The sequence below is a fragment of the Mytilus trossulus genome, chromosome 2 (genome assembly GCF_036588685.1).
Source record: "Mytilus trossulus isolate FHL-02 chromosome 2, PNRI_Mtr1.1.1.hap1, whole genome shotgun sequence".
In the NCBI taxonomy this organism is placed as follows: Eukaryota; Metazoa; Mollusca; class Bivalvia; order Mytilida; family Mytilidae; genus Mytilus; species Mytilus trossulus.
In genome coordinates, this window is record NC_086374.1 from 8,292,791 (window position 1) to 8,316,993 (window position 24,203).

Here is a 24,203-nt window from a genome sequence, read left to right on the forward strand (position 1 = left end):
TTTAACAGTCTGTTAGTCAAGGAACTGTTCTGTACACTATAATTAATCCCCTTACCAAGTCAAAATAAGAAGTTTATTCGCCAATCGTTCAACTAATAACAGTCTTCCTCCGAGTTACAAGTGTACTTTAATATTGATTTCCCGGACACTATTAGCCCACTTTTTCTTTCATTACTCACGTTTTACTTTTTCTATTACCATCAGTATGTCATAATAAAGATTTATATATATTTATATCAGTTCCCAGAAGACTGATAAAATATTTTGTTGAATATTACAATTCCCCTTTATTTGACTATCTCCTTTTTTCTCCTTTTGGGTTTTACCGATTAGTTTATTTATTATTTAAAATAATTACGTTTGCAGATACTAAATTATTTTAAACGCCATAGTGAATTGTCAGAATTACACAATGTAGCAAGCATTTATACACAAGAATAAGGGTAATTTTTATATATAATTTATACCATCCCATCGGTTTGGATGTCAGACATAAATCACGTGGGCATTAAATACGATCTGGACAAATAAATAAAATATGATTTATTTTGTTTCAAACATTACTAAAAGTGGACTTTATATTTTTTTAAACAATCGATTTGGTTAATATTTTACCAAAATAAGCTAGAAATATTGCTAATGTTTCATTGAATTACAAATCAATCATCCAAGATCATTTAAATCTGTATTCATGCGACATTTAGTTCAACCATTTACTGTTCTGATATTCCTTACGCATGTACTGAACATGTTCGGTTATTAAATGAAAAGTATATCAACATTGTTCGAACTGTGAAACAATGGATCCACTTGAAACCATGTCGTTGACTGGTAAAACTAACAGAAAATCCTTCATATACAACCCCTAGTGAACATGGTGAACAAAAATTTAATGACCCTCTTTTTTTAATTAATCTACGACTTGAAATCCAAGGGACATTAAAAAAAAATCGGCGTTTAACGATAGGATGAGATTGTCTGTGCTTTTATATTTATATCTATGTTTTATTGGATTATAGAAAAAAGAATTTTGGCTGTTAAATATTTTCAACAACTTGACTCAGAATCCAAAAAGTCTAAAATAAACAATTAACAATGCATACTTAAATAATATATATCAACACTTTGTGTTATTTTAGTCTTCACCCCATCCTATGATATTAAAGTTCACATGAATACGAATCCGCATGAATTATTTACTTGCAAATCAATAAAGATAAGTAATGTTTTGGGATATTTTTTTCAAATAACAAAATATTCCACTTTTATTAATATTTGAACAATCGAATTTCAAAGTTTTGTCTATATCGAAGCTTATGTCACTTTAAAATTATTTTTATTTTCCAATAAAACGCAATATTTATGAATACCTTTGCTAAAACGTCAATACGTAGGGATATAAAAAACACAACAAACGAAAATCTTACTAAGTTCGTACGTTCATTGTTTAAACTTTTAAATTGTCATCATTAGAAATTAATACTTCGTAACTTAGTTTTATAGGGAATAAAAGCGTTGAAATATGCACATTTTCAGTATAAAAACATAAAGCACGAAACAAAATATCACTGTGCCGCAGCCAGAGCTTAACACCAGAGGAACATTGTATTTCACAGTTTTCTGATGTTTCAATACATGTCGCAAACGTAAAAGTAGTCTTTGTTGAAACAATAAAAAGTCTTTTCCCGGCTTGTTTTATTAATGAAAAATAAATATTAATTTCATTCAAACACAAAATTTATATTTCAATGCGACCATTACATAAATCTTGAACATTTGTTTCAAGAAAATTCTTTGAATTAAAGGTATCAGGCTTAAAATTTAGGACGCCAAAAAAGCTTCGTCTAAAAATTGTTGTGGTACTTTTATTTAAAATCAAAGCAAATTGACGACCAGCAACATTTGGTTAAGGATGTTAGCTACTCTGATTCAAAATAACACGCTTTTTAAAAGATTGTTATAAATTGACAGTTAAAATAAATAATTGATCTAAATAAGCAGGAAAAAATAAAGGGTCAGTATGCTTGTTTTCGATATATTAGCCATTTAAAATTTGGCAGGAAATAATTCTCTCTAGATTGTTCTCACATTTAAAATTTGCACCCCTTTTTTTTCAAAAACAACGAAAACACTACTAAGATTTTCAAATATGACTTTTGAAATATGAAACTAAATGTAATAAAATCATGAAAGGAAAAGTATGGGTTATTGGGCAAAATTTTTAAAAGCCATTACATAGATAAAACCCGAGGATTCCGAATATCTTGCAAAAATTTGAAAACAATAGGAGCGAACTTCCTTAGAAAAGATTGAATTGAACTGATTAACAAAAATGAACAGTATGAAATGCAACAGCAGTAACTACTGAGAAGAAGATTGACGAAGGTCTTTTCGTTGACATGTAACAAATGTTGGCTTTTTTTATAACACTTGAATAATTTAGCTATTTTTTTTTTTTGGCGGGTTTGAGCTGTATATGTAGTCTTGTGAATATTAGGCGTTATCGTGACTGAAGACAATGTTTATCACTTCATCTACATTGCCACTGTCATGAAATTCGTTATATCGGTGGATAATGCATTGAATAAAAAACTTGTTTTGTAATTATGTTAAAAAAATGATTTTGTAATTACAAATGTATGTACATGACATATTTTGTGTCTTTTCTGTATATTTCCTCCAACCATCCATGTCAATCTCCTGTCTTTACAGATTGAATAAACAGTCATGGAGTATGATGGCTTCATCTGTGAATGTTAGAATTTAAATGTTTTTGTAACATTTTCTGGCTAAAAAACGATTTCACGGTTTTGCATTACAAATATAATGTAATTATTTTCTATACTTAGTTACAAGATATCCCGCCATTTAAACAGTTAGATACACATTGCCCAAATGTCTCCATCGAAACAACGATCGCTGAGTCTGCAAAATGCCAAATAAAACATTTATTTCAATAAAAGGAGGCATTCAAGTCTTGAGACAAACAAGGTTAATGTTTATAATCAGTCACAGAATGCTTAGCGGTATCCGTATCAAACTTAAGCTCGTTTTGGTGTGTTTAATGTGCTTTAACTGTGAGCAAATTTGGTACAGACGTCAGACTATGCCTTTAAAAACCAACCGAATTTATATTGATGTATTCAAAGATACCTACCAATGCATTAATTTCATATGAAAACGATCACTTATTTATACATTTCCTAACTATCAGACATACAATTGACATCTAAATTAGATGTTAACGACAGGAATCATTCTTAAGAAGAAGATTTAAAGATAAGTACATAGTTTTTACAGACAGCTTAACTGAAGATGAATATATATAAATCATTGACATACATACACCAATGTTATAGTATATTCGTGAAATAGTACCCAAATGGTATATTTGACATGTCAAAAGAGTGGCCCAAACAGTAGCACGTCTGCATATATATACACCTGTGTATTTAAAAGGATACTCAGAGACACAACCCCAACCACGTGTCGTGAGCGTATCACAAATGTGTGTATCCACTGTGTATCCACTGCGATTACAAAGAAAATAGGCTGCAGAACCCCCTGCTGACTGACAGTCAGATGTAAAGGCCATCAAGATCTTAATTCGTTTTTAGTTAGATTGTTTGTTACTTTGTTGAAATCTTGCATTTTCGTTCATTGTAATTAAACGGACATAGTTTGTTGAACAACTGAGACATACATTTTTAATGGTTTTGAATGATATTGCTTGTACTTTATATTTGAACAGTATTTTTTGGACACTGTCATTGAAATAGATAAAAATCCTTGTAACATCAACATGCATCTTGATATTTAAATATTTATTCTATCCATATATTAAGTATGTTTAAATAATACATTGAAAGTGTTGGAAACAAAACATGATAATTGAAACAGACGTTAAAAGTGCACATTAAATCAACCATTATATTTGTATCATGTAGAATACAAGGATTTTACCAAGAAACACGAATTAAGAGTATAATAAAGAGAACAATTACTAGTTCATTTTCTTGGAATTGGAAATGTTTGACCCTTTAATAGATTACTGACTCGTATTTATTCCTTATCAGAGTATGATTTATTTTGATCAGTTTGTGTCTTGACGACTGAATTATTGTCAGTTAGTGTACAGTAATCATAATACTAATATACATGATGTTTATTATTTCATTATTCCTCAAGTTGTATTTCAATTTATGTATAAATAAGGACATTGAGGGAAAAAACGAGCACAAAAAAATAGCAAATAGTAGATCATTGCGTTTTTTAAACCAATCGTGTTCAAATACATATATACTAGGCAAGTTTAACCGTTTTTATGTGAAGTGTTTTGTCTTACTGTTTTCCTTCTCTTTTTTTTTGCGCTTAATAATCTTTACCAAAATATTTAGGATATGTTTAAGTCATCGGTAAATGCTTACATAATCATCAACAACAAATCTAACAGATCTACTAGACAACCATCAATATATAAAATTACTATTATTCTTAACATCATAAAAAAACCCAGCGATATTATTATCTAAATATCCTCTGTCCTTATTTCAGGTAGCATGGTGCAATAAGCTAAACGTTATGGTTTGTGGCGCGTACTTTTTGAAAAGATATGATAAAAAAAAATTAAACAAATGGGATTGACTTTGATATTTTTTAAAACTATATGCAGGTTCTTAAACTGTTGACATTTGGTATTAGTGTACCTTTATAAGGGAGTCTCAACCATCTACATGTGCCAGATTATTATTTGTATCTATATATCTAGAATAACCGAAGGAATCGCTCTTATAAAGCACTTTTAGGAAGTAAAAAGAAGAAATTATGTCTCTTTTCTTGCATATCAATTTTCTTATAAGCACGATACATTAGAAATACGATTGTTTGGTTGATAAGTACCCCATATCTTTCATTATCGCTATTATCTGTATTTTTCCTTTGATGTTTTTTTGTGATAATTTTCATATCACTCGTGTAGAGTGAGAATGAAAATTATCGCTAGTTTCTAAGGACCTTAGCAACAGCGTAATAATCTAATTCATGCGCTAAAGTGTCGGCCAATCAGAAAAGGTTAGCCGGAACTATAAAAAAAATGTTATCGAATGACTGCGCTGAAATGTCAACAATAAAAGATGATTTCTCGTTTTAATATTTTACCGTGAATTTCGCCGTTAAATAATTTATTGGAAGTTAATAAAAGTAATCATATCATGTTTATAACAAATAACAAATGTCCTTTTTTACATAAGTCTACTTCAAATCATCGTAGGTCTGTCTGCATGTACATTTCTTCGTACATGTACATTTCTTCGTCTGCTTTGAAAATACATCCCAAAAGCTCAGCCATGGACACATCGGAATTGTGGGATTCAGATTTCGACCTAGAGACAGCCTTACAAAACATAGAAAACTTTGAATACCAGGAAAATTTAAGTACACAACCATTTGGAACATTTTCACTAGACATTCCCAATGTCAATCACTGGACATTTAAGACAAATCAAACTACTGACACTGAAAAACAAGAAGATACAACACAAAATATCAATCACACATCAAATTTACCACCTAACATAGACTTTCTGGAAGACAGCAATGATTTTCATGATATAATTCTAGAGACAATATCTGAAACAAATACTGGTACTGATATAAATGTAGCTACATGTTCTTCAAATGTCAACAACACAGCTACATGTATTGCCCCTCCAAGTTGCTCAAAGTCTGATAAATTCAACAAGAGATTTGAACAGATAAATGAAAATGAAAGAGAGCAATTTATGCTTGACAGAGAGAATGACAATACTAAAAGAAAAATGAAAAGTTGTGTAAAGATTTTTACTGATTACATTTTAAGTATCAGAAATGTTCAAGAGGAGATCTTTAATATTGATCCGAAACAGTTAGATGAGTATCTACAAGAATTTTATGTTGGTCTCAGAAAAGAAAATGCCAAAGAAGGCGAATCCAATGAGTATCAACCCAGCACACTTGATGGGTACATGTCCATGATTTGCCGATATCTGAAGCAAAATGGATATAAATATGACATTAAAATAGATGATGAGTTTAAGAAATCCAGAGATTGCCTCAAAGCAAAAAAACAACAACTGAAAGAGATGGGAATGGGCAACCGACCATATGTTTCAGACGCAGTGGAATTATCTGATGAGGAGACCATGATAGAGGCAGGGTCATTAGGCATGGACAACCCTGAAGGTCTGGTCACTCTCCTGTGGTACTTAAATACACGAAATTTTGGACTACGTGGATGCCATGAGCATAGGCAGTTGAAGTGGGGGGATGTTAAATTGGTTGCTACCCCAGAAAAACACCTGGTCTATAATGAGCGACTCACAAAAACAAGGGATGGAACAAACTGCAAAAATACCAGAGCATATGCGCCTAAAGCATGGATAAACCATGACAATCCCGAAAAATGTCATGTATCTGCATACGAGAAGGTATGATATATTCTAAATATTAAGTTGAATACAAAAAAAGAGTATACAAATATTGTACACATACATATGCACGATGAGTTGAACAATAACATCCTATCCAACAACTATCAGGTGTTAAGATAGAAAAATAACTCAACACACTGGCAGTTCCTAGTAAGGACATTTAATCTGTACGTATGCAATGTTGTATGAAATTTATACAATTGTGTACTCGTGTATCTTGTAAAAGGTTTCGAAAATAAATATATATCAGCTTGACTTGATCAGATAAAAAAAATGTTGTAAATAGGGTACATGTTACTATAAAACTAAGAAAATGTGTCCATATGATAGTTCAGAGACTAGCACTGGCATTTCCCATGTTCGGTGAACCATGAATTTGAGGTTAAACACTACAATTACATTGTGTACATACAATTAAGAAATACCATTCCAAAAATGAACATATTTTGCTTCATTACTGTTACCATGCCAAGCGCTTTATAAACCTGATATTAAATGGACCATTTGTATTACATGATCACATTACTAAGTTCAGTGAACCATACAATTGAGGCCAAAACCATAAGTACATGTACCATACATTTTAGAAAGATACTTTATTGTCATTTGCCAAATGAGGATGTCCGCTATAATTTTTTTTATTTATGACAGATACAATGTATACCGTATTTAAAGTCATTGTCATTATTTCATAGTTTTTGAAAGGAAAAAGGTGCCAATGTATAATTAATCTTGTGATTTATGCGCACCCCCCCCCCCCCCTCCCAATTAAAAACAAAAATTACCAATGGTTTACATCTCAATAACAACCAAAAAGACCCTTAATTTGCAATCCTGTATTTGAATATTATTAATTTATACCAGTCTTTTAAAAAAAATAATATAAAAAGAGTAGCGAACATCCTGAAACGAATAGTTTGTCTAAATTTTCTAGCAATGTATATCTTTTGTAATATGTTACTAATAATTTTGCAGTATAAAAATCACAGACCGCAAGAAATGCAGAATGACACCAGTCCATTTTATCTTGGAATAAACCATTCTAAAAAAGGCAAAGCGGTCACTTGGTACAAAAACATGCCTATGGGGGAAGGAAAGCTTCGCACACTGATGAAATCTGCAGCAACAAAAGCCAACATAACAGACAAAAAACTTACAAATCATTCTGGTCGTAGGACAGCTGTAACACGTCTTATAGAAGAGGGCCTTCCATTAACTGTTGTTCAACAGCATACAGGCCATAAAAACATTCAATCCCTCTTATCATATCAGAAAAACAGTCTTAAGAAACAAAAAGAAATAGCACATGTGTTAGATGGTGGTTCTTCCGAGTCAGTATCAAACAGTAAAGGTCAACCAGAACAAAGATCTGAAAGTCCAGGTGTACCAACTAAATCAGATCAAAACAACAATGCAGACACTTCTCAACTTAAAAATTCAGCAATGCTCTTTCCACAGGGAACTATAATAAATGGAGGAAATTTCAATTTCAATTTTGGAAATTCAACTACTTCAAGTACTTGCCAAGATGACAATGCTGGTCCAAAACCCAAGCGCAGACGTGTTCAGGTTATTGATTCAGACAGTGACTGATCTACTGATATATTAATCTATACATTTGTTTCATACATGAAATAATCAAAATTCATAATGTTTTCTAAATGGACTATTTTGTTACAATTCAATTATTGTTATAGTTAATTAAACAGTTTACATATATATTTGACAATGTGTGATATAAGTTATTGGATAAGTTTGACAAATTATTTCTATTTATACAGACTGCAAGGTTTTGGGTTAAACAGATAAAAGTGATATGATTGCTAATGAGGCAATTGAAGTGTCCAAATTATACAAATGAAATATGTTTTGGTGTTGTATATCTTTAATTTTGCTTCTAAACTGGTTATTTCATAATTAAAAGTAGCTGTGGATGGAAATAGTAACTATTAATGGTCTTCATTATTAATTTTGTCTACAAATTGTCAATAAATATCAAAAGGACCGAAGAGACATGGTTCTCCAGCTTGAAAAAAGGGGGGGGGGAGCTTGATCGGGGCGAGGCCTTGATGAAGGACATTTTCACATCTTCTTCCATACATGTATTGTATAATAACCAGTAATCGTACTGACAACAGGGCAGTGTTTGTCACATTTATCTGTTAAATGTGTGGGATATTAACTTATTGTCTGACCATGTAGTCCGAGATTACTGACCATGCTGCATGCAGTCTATATGATATATCGTCTCGTACACAATAAATTTCATTTTACAGATATAAAAGGGTTGACACTTACTTAAAATACACTTACATTATATATTCAATCGTTCACTTCATTTTGATACGCAGAAACACCAAATTACAGCTTGTAAACAGTGAAAATGGTCTTCGCCATACTTGATCACGTCGAATGTTCAAATGGGACACCTTTTTTCAAATGAATGAACATTCTGAGCGACTACATATTTATATCAAATAAGCCTACGCCAAAAAAATAGTACCACAAAAGAAAATGCATTATCATCGTCCAAAATACCTTTTTTAACTGAAATTTTAATTAAATGATATTCGAAAATACAAATAACAGCGATAAATAGATTATTTATGTTTTTTTAAACTCGATGCATTTTCTCATTCTCATCTCATCTCAGGGCTCCGCCCTTCGATGAGATGAGAATGAGAAAATGCATCTCGTTTAAAAAAACATAAATAATCTATAAATATCTAAATTTGATTCAAAGACAAAACGATGTGTAACCCAAGTGCAACAGAATTCTTCCGTACTTATAAGAAAGAAGATGTAGAATGAATGCCAATAAGACAACTCTTCACAAGAGACCAAATGACACAGAAATTAATATATATAGGTCATCGTACGGCCTTCAACAATGAGCAACTTGTACACATTCTTTACAGTACGTACAGTTTTGCATCTGCTAGTTTATTATTTTTTTTATCCAATTACTTTTTATGGAGTATTAAAATATTGACTCAGCTATTGCTGCTTATATCTTTGTCTCCATCGGTATTGTCTTTAAAAAAATATTGACAGAACTCCACCTAACTTGCTCGGATTCTTTAACATAACATGAATCTGCTAGCCTTCTGTTTTGATTGATTTATGTTGCTTCCAATTACAAATCAGGAACTGATAAGAGCCATTTCTTTTTATATAATTTGGAGGCATCCGGAAAAACAGGTATACTGACTACGAATTTCGAATTATCTGGTCTGAGACCACAATTGTTGTCCCTTGATTTTCGTTGATTTGAATATAGTCCCTAGTGTTTACAGTGGGTTAATTGCCATTAATTTATATACCCCTTTCAAATTTATTTCTCCATGTTTAATGCCTCAAATTGTAAGTAGGGGGGTGAAATTACACTGTAAAAACATTTGGGTCCAGAATTTTAAAGGAAAGTAGTGATTTGGTCCAGGTGAAAAAGGTTGAAAAATAGCACTTCGGAAGCTGTCAAAAGATTTCAAGACGCCCTAAAGATAAAATTGTCCATATTTTTAGTTAGAGACGATGAAGTTTTCTATAATTTTGATATAATTTGTCCCAAAAGTAGTACAACACACTGTAAAAATTTCATTGAGAAAGCGCAGGTGGGATTTTTTTAATTTTCATTTATGTTCTAAAAGAAATGCACTACGAATTAATTGTGTTCTCGGACCGAATTATCTGAGTGGACTTATTGGTTGAAACTAATGAGGAAAGAACTACAACCCTTCCGGTTCCCTTTTTTATCCTTGGTTGTATTTTTTATATTTGTTTGTTTTTGATGTTTTTTGTGGGCGGAGAGAATTTGCGTGGTCCAATTTGGCACTTTGTTTATTCTATGGAATGCTCTTCTTTTTCTTTAGTTACAGAAAACCATCAACATTTTGAAGATTACATTCTGGCGCATGCCTGATTGAGGTTGCTGTTTAAAATTAATTTCAATTTTTCTTTATTTTTAAGCTTTACAATTTTTATTGAACTTTTAATTTTTACATTTTTTTTTTTATTTTTTTTTAATTAAGATAAAAACAATAGGTACATTTAGTTTAAGTGAGAAAAGGTTTTAAGGAGTACTTCATGGGAAAGTGCATCCTTAAAGTTGTCTGTAGAAGTTTTGTTTAAATTTCAGGTGGTAGTTTATTTCAGTCTTTGATTGTTTGGCTGAAGAATGAGAATTTAAAACTGTCTTTATTGTATTGGAGCTGTCTGAATGTTAATTGATGAGTAGATCTTGTTTTGGACTGGCTTTTTATCAGAATATCTTGTGATGGTATAGCAATTTCGTTATTTATTACTTTGTGGAACATTTGTAATCTGGTTTTTAGCCTTCGTTCATGTAGAGTTTGCCATTTCAGATTTTGAAGCATATCAGATACACTGCTGGTGTTGTGAAATCTGTTGCATGTATATCGTGCAGCTCTTCTATGCACTTGTTCCAGTCTGTATATATTTTCTAATGTGTATGGGTCCCAAACGGTACAACAATATTCGAGTTTAGGTCTTACTATAGTTTGATATGCTCTTTCCTTCACTTATTTTGAACTAATTTTTAGGTTGCGTCTGACGAAAGATAAAGATTGATTTGCTTTTGCTGCTGATTGTTGTATATGTTTGTTCCATTTGAGATCTGAAGAGATTGTAATGTCTAGATATTTAGCTGATTGTACTTGTTCTAGGATATGACCGTGCATTTTGTAATAGAAGTGTATTTGTTTTTTCTTTGTTGATACTCTTAATGTGTTACATTTGTCAGGGTGGAATGACATGAGCCAGTCTTGTTCCCATTTAATAGCTGCTTCTATGTCTTCTTGAAGCTAATACAATCGTTTTGGCAGGTAATAGGCCGGTAGATAATGCTGTCGTCTGCAAAGAGTCTTATTTGGCTGTGTTTAAGGTAGTCAGGTAAATCATTGATGTAGATAAGAAAGAGTATTGGTCCTAGTACAGTGGTTTGAGGAACGCCTGATGTTACTGGAATTTTTTCGGATGTCGTGTTTTCGAGAAGGACTGTTTGAGTTCTGTTAGATAAAAATTACTGGGTCCAGTTTATTGCCTGATCAGAGATGCCGTAGTGTTTTAATTTGAAAAGTAAGCGTTTGTGTGGCACTTTGTCAAATGCTTTGGCAAAATCCATGATAACTAAGTCAGTTTGTATATTTTTATCGTTGTTTTGAGCTAGTTGGTGTATAAGAGATATTACTTGAGATTCGCAAGATGTTCTTGCTCTAAAACCGTGTTGTAGTTTATATAGGATGTTATTTGCTTCAAGATGTTTCATCATATTGCTAGCTAGTATATGTTCAAGTAATTTAAATGAGATGCAGGTAAGTGAGATTGGTCTATAATTAACAGGATGATGTTTGTCTCCTTTTTTAAATACTGGTGTAACGTTTGCATGGTTCCAGTCTGATGGTACTTTGCCTGTCTCAAGAGATTTGTCAAAAATGATTACAAATATGTCTGAGGTTATTTCGATGTTTTCCTTCAGTATTTTGCCAGCGATAGTATCTGGTCCTGTAGCTTTATTGGTGTTTATGTTTTTTTATGAGTTTGTATACACCTTCCCGACTGATGTTAATTAGTTCCATTTTAGGGTGTGTACTAGCTTCTTTCGTTGGTATTTCTGTGTCAGTTTCTGATGTGAAAGCAGATTGAAATTGTTGGTTTAGTATGTTGGCTTTTTGAGAGGGGTTTGTATTAAGGATGCAATGGCGGTGCTTTCTTTTCTTTGGCTTTTTATATAAGAGTACAGCTTTTTTGGTTGTTTGTTGAACCAATGCTGATCTGGTTCTTTTATATCGATGTCAAAGATCATATTATCAATGTATGCCCAGTATGCTATTCTCATCTCTTTTTGGAGTTTGGTCTTTATCTCTTTGTATTTATTTTTGAATTTTGAGTCTAGACTTTTCTTTTTATAGAGTTTGTTTTTTCTTTCTTATGAGTCTTTTCAGGTCTCTATTTACCCATGGTAATTTTGATTTTTTTCCAATTACTTTAGTTGGTATATTTTTGTTGATGGTCTCTGTTGTTTTGGTTTTAAAGGTGGTCCATAGATCATCGATAGTCATATTTGTCTTGTTTGCTTTTAAATGATCATATATAAGAATAAGGCCTTTTTTATGTTCTCCCAGTTTGCTTTTTTGTATATTAGTGCTTTATGTGGTTGTAGTTTTGGTGTTGGTATAGCAAAGTTGATTTCACAAAAGACAATATCATGGTCGCTTCCTCCTATTGGTGGGAGGGTCTCAACTCTGTTGATAAATGATGGGTTTGTCATGCACATTAGATCTAAAGTTCTGTCATTTCTTGTGTTTTTGTCAATTACTTGTGCTAGGTTATTATCATCCAGAATATTAAGCAGTTGTTGGTGTAGTGCTGGATCAGGTTTGTTTGGTAATACCAAGTGTTTTTCCCAGTTTATGTGGCCTAGATTGAAGTCACCACTCAGCCAGATGTTTGCATTTGTTTTCTTGCATGCAGTATTAAGAGAGATACCCATGTTTTCTAATGATTCCCCTTTATCTGAAGGTGGTCTATAGTAGGCACCTAAGTAGAGCGTTTTATTATTTGGTGATGTTATTTTTGCCCAAATTATTTCACAATCTGTATCAAATTCATTTACTAGTGATGATACATATTTATTTGATACTGCTAGTAGTACTCCTCCATATCCATCTTTTCTATTTTTGTTGTATACGGTGTACTTTGATGGTGATATATACTCGTATGGTGATATAGTATTTGAGAGCCAGGTTTCTGTGCCATAAATTATGTCTGGTTCACAAGATTCAATTATTTGTTCTATTTCAGGCTTTTTATTTTTCATAGACTGAAAATTGATGGTAAGTGTTCTCAGTGGTGTTTTACATGGATTAGTAAAATTAAAATTGAGAATGGAAATGGGGAATGTGTCAAAGAGACAACAACCCGACCAAAATAAAAAAACACAACAGCAGAAGGTCACCAACAGGTCTTCAATGTAGCGAGAAATTCCCGCACCCGGAGGCGTCCTTCAGCTGGCCCCTAAACAAGTATATACTAGTTCAGTGATAATGAACGCCATACTAATTTCCAAATTTTTAGGTTTGTTTTTGTTATTTCTGTATTTCCCCTGTTTTTTTGGTAAGGGTGAAGATGTAAAATTTGGTGGCCCGATGTTATCCACACCATTTGGCTCATTACTTATGCCTAATTCTGAATAACTGTTTGATGTCTCAATTGTGGTGTTGAAAAAGGTTGTGGAAAAATTTGGCATGCCACAGTTGACGTATTCCCATGTCTTAGTTGACTTTATTATTTGTTGGTTAATGTCATGACGTTGTCAACCAAACGAGTTATGATATTACATGATCATTGTATTATCTTCCTATTTCTAGATATTTCTATTGTAAACTTATTTTTTTTATAGATAAATCGAGACAATATTGAAGAACTAGGTACATATAAGTGACTGCAATATTTTTTATCATAATAACGTTTAACTTCAAGTTCAGGGAATATATATAGCCTGGTTCTATTTCTAGGTAAAAGAAACTCATTTAAAAAAAAAACTGAAATACCGTGAACCTTATCAAAAGCCTGGTTGTTTATCAGAAAATAATACTCATTAGCCTTCAAATTGAAATTAGAAAGAAAAATAGAAAAATATTTAGAAGTAAGGTATTGTATTACATATGTACTACCATAGTAATATAATATTTTCGATTTAACATAATCCATACCAAAACCTTTGTTTTCAAACGTCCATTCAAAATGTTTATGATATTGAATTTACTAAAGTTTTTGTCTGCAACGAATACAATCCTTCAATATTACTGTTAATAGCTTCTCATTAAATATTAATTCCATCATTTAAAAAATAATAGATAACGTTTACACTGTGAATCATCGGGTACGTAAAAAGCTTTTGGCTATCAGTATTATATTGATATGGTTTCGAAAGACGGAATAACAGCAGCGTACTAATTGTTAACCCCATTTATACTGAACCATCGCTATCCATGCCTTAATACTTTTATTTTCATCCTTTTACTTGATGTTTCGACCTTTTGTCAATTTGCTTTATATTTATTTCACAGCAGGACTATCTTCAAGACTTTCGGTGTATTTACTTTAATTTAAATTTTAAGTATCACATCTCCGATCTTTGATAATCTTACAATTTTTATGGTGGTTTTTTTTCTAAACAGATGAGCACATTTAACACGCTAGAAAATATCTTAATTGACACACCATGTTTGGTGTAAAAAAATAATTGGGGTTTATCCAAAAATATTATAACAAATTGAGAAGCATGGTCCTCCGATGCAAAAATGTACTAAAAACGTATTGCATCAAAATTATATGATGATTTACAATTGTTGGCCTTATTCTATTAATATATATGTTTTCTTTCCTGTTATGACATCGGTCTAACATTACGAAAGCGAAAGAGGAACGTGTTATGCAACAAGAGGGGACAGGGAAATGTTGTTTATCCTGTACAATGTGAGGAAGGTCTTAGGAGAACAATGGTTGAATTGTATCAGAGTCGTCACGTCGAGCGTCACGTAGTCATAAACAATAAGGAAGTTGTGACAGGCGGATGAAAAATTGCCAAATTTACGTTATTTCCTCGTTTTAATATATTTTAGTTCCCTGAAATGGGTACTATATATAGAATAATGACAGGTTTTTTTAATGCCGACTTATCATCAAGTATAACAGATGAATTATCTATTGTGAAGGAAATTGTACAAAATAATTTTGTCCATTAGTATTCATCTTAAATAAAAAGTTGATTAGTGAATAAATTATCTATCTAAGATAAAAAAAAAAAAAAAAAAAAAAAAAAGAAGATGTGGTATGATTGATAATGAGACAACTCTCCAAAAGACCAAAATGACACAGAAATTAACAATTATAGATCACCGTACGGCCTTCACCATGAGTAAAGACCATACCATATAATCAGCTATATTAGGCCCCGAAACGATAATGTAAAAAAAAACAAGCGAGAAAACTAACGGTCAAATTACAAAAAATGAACGAAAAACAAATATGTAGCATTTAAACAAACGACAGCCACTGAATTACAGGTTCTTACATGGACAGGCACATACATAGGGAATGTGGCGGATCTAAACATGTTAGAAGGGTCCCAACCCTAACCTGGAACAGTGGTGTAACAGTTCAACATCAGAACAAACTATAAAAATCAATTGAAAAAGGCTTAACTCATCAGATTACTAAAAATACAAATACTACAAAAAAGGGAACTTGGACAATATCAACAACTAATAGACAGTAAGTACAGATCTGAGAGTACTCGCAGTTACTGACAGCTAGCTAAAATCCACTGACAACTAATTAAAAAAAACATGCGTCTAAATTATCATTCAGTTAACATCCAAGGTTTAGTATCTGTTTTAGTAATTATACTACTTATGTATCTTTTTCCTAAGATGAAGTCTTTACACTAAACCTATTGGATGTTGGATGTGTACTGAATGATACTGAATGATACTTTAGATGAAGTGCTTTTCTGCATTTCCTTCATCTTGAGACCTCAAAGCCGAATATTTGAAAGCCAATGATATATAAAGAAAATCCAAATACTTCTAAGAACAACATTCCTTCAAAGAGTTGTTTCGTCCTGAATATATATGAAATATTTGCCACTGGACGTTAAGCAACCAACAATCAATCAACCAAAGAGTTGTTTCCTAAGTTTCTTAATCATTTATAAATTATTTTTCCAATACTTGACCATATCTTTGTTGATTGCTACAGCTGTACAGTTTTGCTGTAAAGCGGAATAACTCTGGCTGTTTTTCTGTAACTGTCAAGATTGTCAACTGCTTAATGACATATTCGACTATTACCGCTCTCGTCGTTTAGAACTTAATTTCTTTTATACTTCGGAAGAGCTTTTACATTGTCTCATATTTCATTGCTTCTTTATAAACTACTTGTCGTTACTTCTTTTTAATGATTAAAATAAATGAACACGTGTATAGAATATCTATGGTAATAAACTGAACATAAACGTATCGTCCTGGAAACCAACTTGTTGCTACAGTGGTTACATAATTCCTGAAAATTTGAGGTTTAGAATTTATTTTTTAAATCTAACGAGGGGAATGACAGACATCTTACTTGTAACGTGTATATTTCATACTAATATTTAGTTCATAATTAGGTTTTTTATTATAATCTGTTTATTTTATTTTTATTCCCCCCCCCCCCCCTCGGTGATAATTAAATACACGTGTATGCATTTTCAGCAATATCGATTACTGAGATGTACTTGTCTAAGGGAGATAATTAATCATAGACATGAAAATATATTAAATTAAAGTAACGTGTAAATAATTTGATGAAGTCTAATTGGTTTGTCAATATCTGATGAGTATTTCATTGTTTGATCATAGTCTGGAAATGATGAAATATATCTTATGTTCAATACTACGACATGGTATAAATTAGAACAAATCGTTAATTGTCTGATCTACAAATAGTGATGCTATATCTCTCTGTTAAAGTATGATGTAGCAAACAGCAGAACCATTCTTCAGTTGATATACTGTCCAAATAAAAACATAAAGTTTTAATTCTCATATAACCTCCTTGGTTTTATTTATGCTTACAAGATTAATCTTGTCATTTCTATCTTTAATCTGTAACCATCTTAGATAAGTTTACTTAAGGTGTTGGTTAGTTAACCCAAGGAGGTTAACCTTTAAAAAAGGAAAACAACACGTTATAACATGCGACTGAAGCGCCTTTCTGAATTTACCTTCATCATGAACGTGCAATGCCAAATATTTGAAAGCCAACGTTGTACATGAACGAAACAGTTGAAGAGCTTTACGCCCAAAAATGACATAAACATAGTCATCTAAGTTCAATTTGCATGAGGATTTGAAACCTTAGTTTCTAAATAATTTGAAAATTTATACACAGGCAATTTTAACATTGATTGGCGATCTGTCTGGGAACTTCTTTGCGATGGTTATGTAATCCATTAGTTTGCATACTCTTTCATAACTATCATCACTGGAAATGACATTTTGAATTGTTTCATGTTGTATCATGCCATGGACTTTTAATGCCAACTTGACAGTTTTAGTTTTGCTCATTGTAGAAGAAAGAACCTCAACTGATATTTTATAGTTTGTCTTTCTATGTTGTGATGTTACACTATTATTTCAGTTTAGGGTGAAGGTTGGCGCCAGATAAAACGTGTAAACCTGCTGCATTTGTCTGCACCATTCCTAAGTAACGAACAGTTTTCATTCGTTGATGTGGTTCAAAAGTATTTCTCGTATTCTCGTATTTCGTTTTTCTTTATAGATTATAGATCATTATACCGTTAGTTTTCCTGTTCGAATGGTTTTACACTAGTTATTTTTTAGGCCCTTTACAGCTTGATGTTTGATATGAGCCGAGGCTCCGTGTTGTTGAAGGTTATACTTTGACCTATAATTATTTACTTTTATGTATTTTGCATTGGATGGAGAGTTGTCTCATTGGCACGCATACCACATCTTCTTATATCTTACTACCCTATAGTTGTTATATCTTCGCCCTATGAGCGCTTTCTGATTGCTGTCTAAATGACAACTTGATTTATTTTTCAATAAATGTCTAGCGTTGATCAAAACGGTCCTATGGCAATTCTCGTTCTATTTTTTAAAAAGTCATAACAAATGTAACACGTGCATGTAAATATTAAAATATGTTAGTTTTTACAACGAATTTTAAATCTGATGAAATAAATCTTGGCTGGCAACAATATATAAAAGTCCACAAAACAATTGCGTCTTATGTAAACCTAACAAGGTTGAAATTAAATGCTCCTAAAGGTCAAAAACATGTAGATAATTCTCTGCTAGCGGTATCCATAGTGTTTCTCATGATAATTCAAAACCGACGACACGTCATAACAGAGGATTGCGTTGTGACATAACCTTGACATACCCTTTAATCAAATGATAATAAGATCTGTTAAACTTTCCAAGAGATTATTACCTTCAAGAACATTTCATTCAGTTTTTCTTGTTTGTAGCAACCCACTATGAAAAATAATGAAAGGTTATACATGCCTTGAAATAAAGCACCAAATGGAAGATACTTCAAATTTATTTATTTATTATGTATAAAAGCAAGATGTTTTCCTACGAATTGTTGTCCCCAAGAAATTATTTCATGACTTTGTTTCAATGACAATATTTCATGGCATTGTCCTCATGACAATGTTTCATGATTTTGTTCCAAAGACAATATTTCATGACTTTAAAACCCGAAACCGTGTCCCCATATATAAAAACAAATGTCCATAGAAGGACTAATTTCCATTTAAAATGATGTCCCTATATAGACAATATTTGATAAATGAATATTGTGCAATTGTTTCTTAAGAAAGCGAAATGATTATAGGTTACACATTGTGTATATTGAGACAATATTTCCGACAGCATATTAAAATTAAAAGTCATATCTTTTCTGTAAATATTTATATTGATTGATTGTTGGTTGCTTATTGTCCATTGGTAAACATTCCATTCATATTCAGGGCGAGTAAATATTCATATATAGATATATTCTACATAGTATAAAAGTTCACGGTAAATATTGCACCCAACGACTGAGTAGGTGTGTTTGAATATTGCAGTGTATCACCCTAATGCTATACAATCATAAAGCATTTGTATAAGGTATATGTAAATATTTATATATATACCTTATACAAATGCTTTATAGTTGTTTTATAAAACAATAGCTTATGGTGATACACTGCTATGTTCCAACCCACCTGCACAGTCGTGGAGTGCAATATTTACCGTGAACTTTTACTGAATATATTAAATATAAACTATCGTTATCAGGACTTTTTCCTGTCAATTATTTTTTTCTTTTTTTTTTAAATGAGTATTAATTACGTCTTTACTTTCTCTTAAATACAAAACTTATATAATAATAATTACTTAATTGAGACCATGCTGTATCACAGATATTATTCTAATGATAATAGTTACTAAAATTATCACTCTCATTTTTCCATTACGGAGAAATGTTATATTACGTTTTAATGCTATTACTTTTACACTGGTGATAGATAACGTTTTGCCCATCAACTTTTAGGATGTGATCTTACATCGAATGACACCAAACGTATACCTGTGGGGAAGGATGCTGGAAATCGATCATATTCTTATCACTTCACACAAATTTATTTTACAGAAAGGTTATCTATAATTTAAGCTTCTACAGCAGTGTTACGCAACATTCTGTCGGAAGCAATTATTGTTATTCGTATATATCTGTATTTATCCTCAACATGTCTCAATTTTCATAAAATACAATGTAGGCAACGTTTACATAATGGTTAATGATAAGTTTATGTTATGGACATGTCGCTTTTGTTAGTAATGTATCAGCGCTTCTATTATAACATCTCTTTATAACCGAACTGTCAATAAAAAGTGGCATTTTGGTAATAGAATTAAGTGGCTTTAGTTGTATATTAATTAAACAAGCTATTATGGCGTAGGAATGTATGTGTTAAATTACACTCCTGTAGAACTTTACTCCAATTTGTTATTATCAATTTATTCATAAAGCTGCGAAATCTCCAATTTACACTTGTTGGGTTTATGACTAAAATGAACAATGTGTTTATTTTATTTTCAGCTAAAACAAGCTGTACATAGAACGACAGTTAGGATCAATAAGAACAAAATGGAAAAGGTATCGGTTAATAATTATAAGCACTGTAAATCTGACTGAAATAACATTCAAACAAGATGTAAGTATGAATAAAATATCAGTGTGCTTGAAAGGCGGAAATGTTGAATTACATTGAAAGTATTCGTTTTATGTAAAACACGAAGTCATGGTGGTGCAACAATATTCATTTCCGGATTATGTTTAACATTGGAATGAACACAGCTAGCTATTAGTGGATATAACGATCAACAATAAACGACAAAAGTCGTCAATAATTGCCAAATAAACACTGCATTGTTATATTTCTTAGCATATGAAGAGAATCACTCGGGTATTATTGATCTGTCAAAGGATTACTAAGCAGATTGAATGAAATATAACAACCAGTGATCTTCGAATAGATATGTAACTTGTCAATTGATTGGTTAACGCAATCGTCCAATGACCTTTGGAGATACAAATGTAAATATTATTACTAGACATCAACGTTATTTACAAATGATTATTTAAAATGAAAATGATCATGCTTGGTTTTATTAAGTGGAGGAGTCGTCAGTTGATATAACAAGAAGATTCTGTAGAAATTACAGAAATATGCCGTAAATAAACTTCAGAATTATGAATAGTATTACCGACAAATATTCTATGCAAATATGAAATGACTTAATGCTTTACAACAGGAATATTATCCAGCTTGGCATTTCAAATGGAGAATAAAAATAAAATGAAATAGGAAATATTACATAAAAAAAGTGACAGTTTATCATATTCTACAGTTTTTAGTCAGGCATGGAATTAACAACATTTTACAATACAACTTTCCAAGAAAATATCACGGAAACACCGCATAAAATTGGTGGTCCCCAAATCAAAAGCTTGGGACATTTAGTCAGCACTTCCGTTGTATTAGGACTAATGATATTAGCCACAATAATCGGAAATGTGTTTGTGATAGCCGCAATTATTCTGGAGAAAAACTTGCATAATGTTGCGAACTATTTGATATTATCTTTGGCTGTAGCGGACCTGATGGTAGCCACCTTAGTGATGCCGTTAAGTGTAGTGTACGAGGTTAGTGAAGTGTGGTTTTTAGGAGGTGAAGTCTGTGATATGTGGATATCCTTTGATGTGTTGTGTTGTACATCTTCTATTTTACATCTTGTTGCAATATCTGTTGACCGATATTGGGCCGTTACCAACATTGACTATATTAGAAATCGAACTGCAAGGCGAATTCTGTTGATGATCGCCATGGCGTGGACAGTTGGAATGTTTATTTCTATTCCGCCTTTGTTTGGTTGGAAGGACGATGCACCTGCGCCTGAATTCACGGGGAAATGTATCATTAGCCAAATAGACAGTTACACAGTGTTTTCAACTATTGGTGCCTTTTACTTGCCGACAGTTGTAATGTTAATTATTTATGTTAAAATTTTCCAAGTAGCAAGATCTAGAATTCGGCGGAAAAACTTTCATAAAAAACAATATGCTGCTAACAAGAATGTTGACGATCTTGCAAAAAGTAGTCTTTTAAAAGCACCGCCATCACCTATTAATGGACATACGTGTTCAACAGACATAACGTTGATAAACGAAACATCGTGCAATGGAATGGTCAACGGAAGTTCAGACAAGAACGACAACTCAAAAGTTCATTCAGATGCTTTGGTAGAACAAGTGCCAACACCGAAGGGAGATTCTATTGCTGCTAAAGCTAAACGCGCAAAGGAAAAATTAGAAATGAAACGTGAGAGGAAAGCAGCTCGGACTCTTGGAATAATCACAGGTGCATACATTGTTTGCTGGTTGCCATTTTTTCTGATAGCTTTAATTGGACCTTTAGGACAATATGAATTTCCGCCTGCTTTACATTCGATAGTGCTTTGGTTGGGCTATTTTAATAGTTTGCTGAATCCTATAATTTACACAATTTTTAGTCCTGAGTTTCGACATGCTTTTCATAAAATATTGTTCGGCAAATACTCACAAAAATCGCAGAGATAAAGTTCACATCATTTCATTTTATTTAAAATAAATTTTATGATCAGTATAACAAACTTTCGCATTACTTATTTATCATTATACCTTTAATTTCTTTTTTTATGATTTTAATGTTATGTATTTATGAATAATTCTAATTTAACGATAAATTGATCAAAATATATGCCATTTCTACAGAGCTTTCTATTTCCAATATGCATAATTGACTATTATGAAATCAAATAACCTGCTAAGATCAAGAAATATATACATAACAAATGTTTCATAAAGTCCGTATGTATATTCCACATGCCATATATTCATAAAATATTGTTTTTCATCACGGAGGCATCAAATTAATGTTGTTTGTCATTATTGATTAACATTGTATGCATTCATATAGATTTCTGTGAAAGGACAATCCCCCTTAATCCCACTGATCCAGTTACATCAGAACGTTCGCCATAAACTAATTCGTGTCTTTCTCTTTTCCATAATATCTTTTTGGTCCTTATTGTATAAATTGTTTTGAAAATTATCGTTGTACTTTTAGCTCATCTGCACTCTTGTATAGCTTTCCTTTTATGAAACTGAAACATGGTATGCATTTTGGTATCTGAATATTTAAACTTTGGCTCCTTGATCTTGATTTTTATTATATAAGAAATCCGAAATTACATATATAACGATGGGGAGTAAAAATTTGTATTAACAACTTAAATATATGCTATTTAGAACCCTAAAATCTTCAACCATTTTTCCTTAAATTCTGCTTCCTTCTTATTCTATTTATGGCGTCTCGTGAATTGTATGTCCAGTATTTTTCAGGGTTTCACAGTTGTGCCTATTGTGTAGTCAGAATATCTGCAATTACATGCACATCTGTTCAAAAATACATCATGCGCCACATTTTGGAATTCTGTTTACAGATTTTGAAAATACGGTAACGATACAACAAAATATTAAAAAGGATAACTGTTATTGCCATGAGCCAAAATTGTTAAACAGTAAACTTCTTGTTTCTGAACAGTTAAAGGATTTCAACTAAGCTCAATGTATGTCTCACCGTGAAACGTGGTCAATAAATAGGGTTCCATGGTATGTCTCACCGTGAACACATGGTCAATAAATAGGGTTCCATGGTATGTCGCACCGTGAACACATGGTCAATAAATAGGGTTCCATGGTGGTCTTTTTAAAATGAACTATCTCATACATTAAAAATAAGAATTATCCGTGTACTGATTAAGGTCTTGATAAACGATACAGATTAAATAATCTTGTCTATTATTGACCAGAATGTCTTGCATTCTGCTAGTTTTATTCTAGGTCACTTACGCGCCATCTTCTGTTTTCATGATCAGTTCTAACGCATATGCAAAATATCTTCAGAAGTTAAATGAAAGGACCACGTTAATTTACATATATTTATATATATTTATATATACAAACATTCAAAACATTTGTTGCATGGTGTGCATCCCGAACAGCTGGTAGCATGTCTAAGGAACTAATATTGCAGAAGTTTACTTTATATCTTCAGTGTTTTTAAACATCAGTTTTCATTGGTTTAAACACCTGTCGAGTCACTTGTTACGACCTTTTCATATTTGGTTTCGTATCTTCTCCCTGGTATATTTTGTACCAATCTGTCATCAAATGTCAAGCCATTTAAACCATAGAGCTTACAATATTATACCCATTTTAATAGTCTTTGTCTGTTATTATTTTTATTTTTTTTGTATGTAAACAATTTATTTTCTAAAGGCTATTCCATTGGACAGATGAGCTTACCGACTTGTATATAATACGTGTATGTGATATTTGTTTTCCATAACATCTAGACTATCTAACTGCATACCGTTGTTGAAGAAAAACTATTCCGATTACTATTAGTTGGCAGTATTTTATTTTTACTAGTAGTAAGCAGTATTCTATTATAACTAGTATAAATGGGCAGTATATTTATATTACTAGTAATTGGCAGCTTATTATAATAACTAGTAATTGGAAGTATATTATCATAACTAGTAACTG

The 24,203-nt window shown here is 31.9% G+C and overlaps 2 protein-coding genes across 2 annotated transcripts in view; both read left to right on the top strand.

Annotated features, from left to right (window-relative positions):
- Positions 1-23,572, top strand: part of LOC134706421 (5-hydroxytryptamine receptor-like) — a 69,823-nt gene extending 46,251 nt beyond the window's left edge. The window contains exon 3 of the mRNA XM_063565341.1: positions 20,151-23,572. Within this exon, the coding sequence (XP_063421411.1) occupies positions 20,976-22,190 (1,215 nt within the window). The 5' untranslated portion in view covers positions 20,151-20,975 and the 3' untranslated portion in view covers positions 22,191-23,572. The remainder of the gene's footprint in view (positions 1-20,150) is intronic.
- LOC134704821 (uncharacterized) lies at positions 5,346-8,060 on the top strand. The gene is made up of 2 exons (XM_063563603.1): positions 5,346-6,464; positions 7,443-8,060. The coding sequence occupies exons 1-2, from the start codon at positions 5,346-5,348 to the stop codon at positions 8,058-8,060; spliced, it is 1,737 nt and encodes a 578-aa protein (XP_063419673.1).
- Positions 23,573-24,203: the final 631 nt, after the last annotated feature.

Bases quoted from the DNA above. Each gene is read 5' to 3' on its own strand.
- LOC134704821 (XM_063563603.1), top strand. From the start codon at position 5,346: ATGGACACATCGGAATTGTGGGATTCAGATTTCGACCTAGAGACAGCC. The intron at 6,465-7,442 runs GTATGATATATT...ATAATTTTGCAG, and splicing joins ATGTATCTGCATACGAGAAG to TATAAAAATCACAGACCGCA.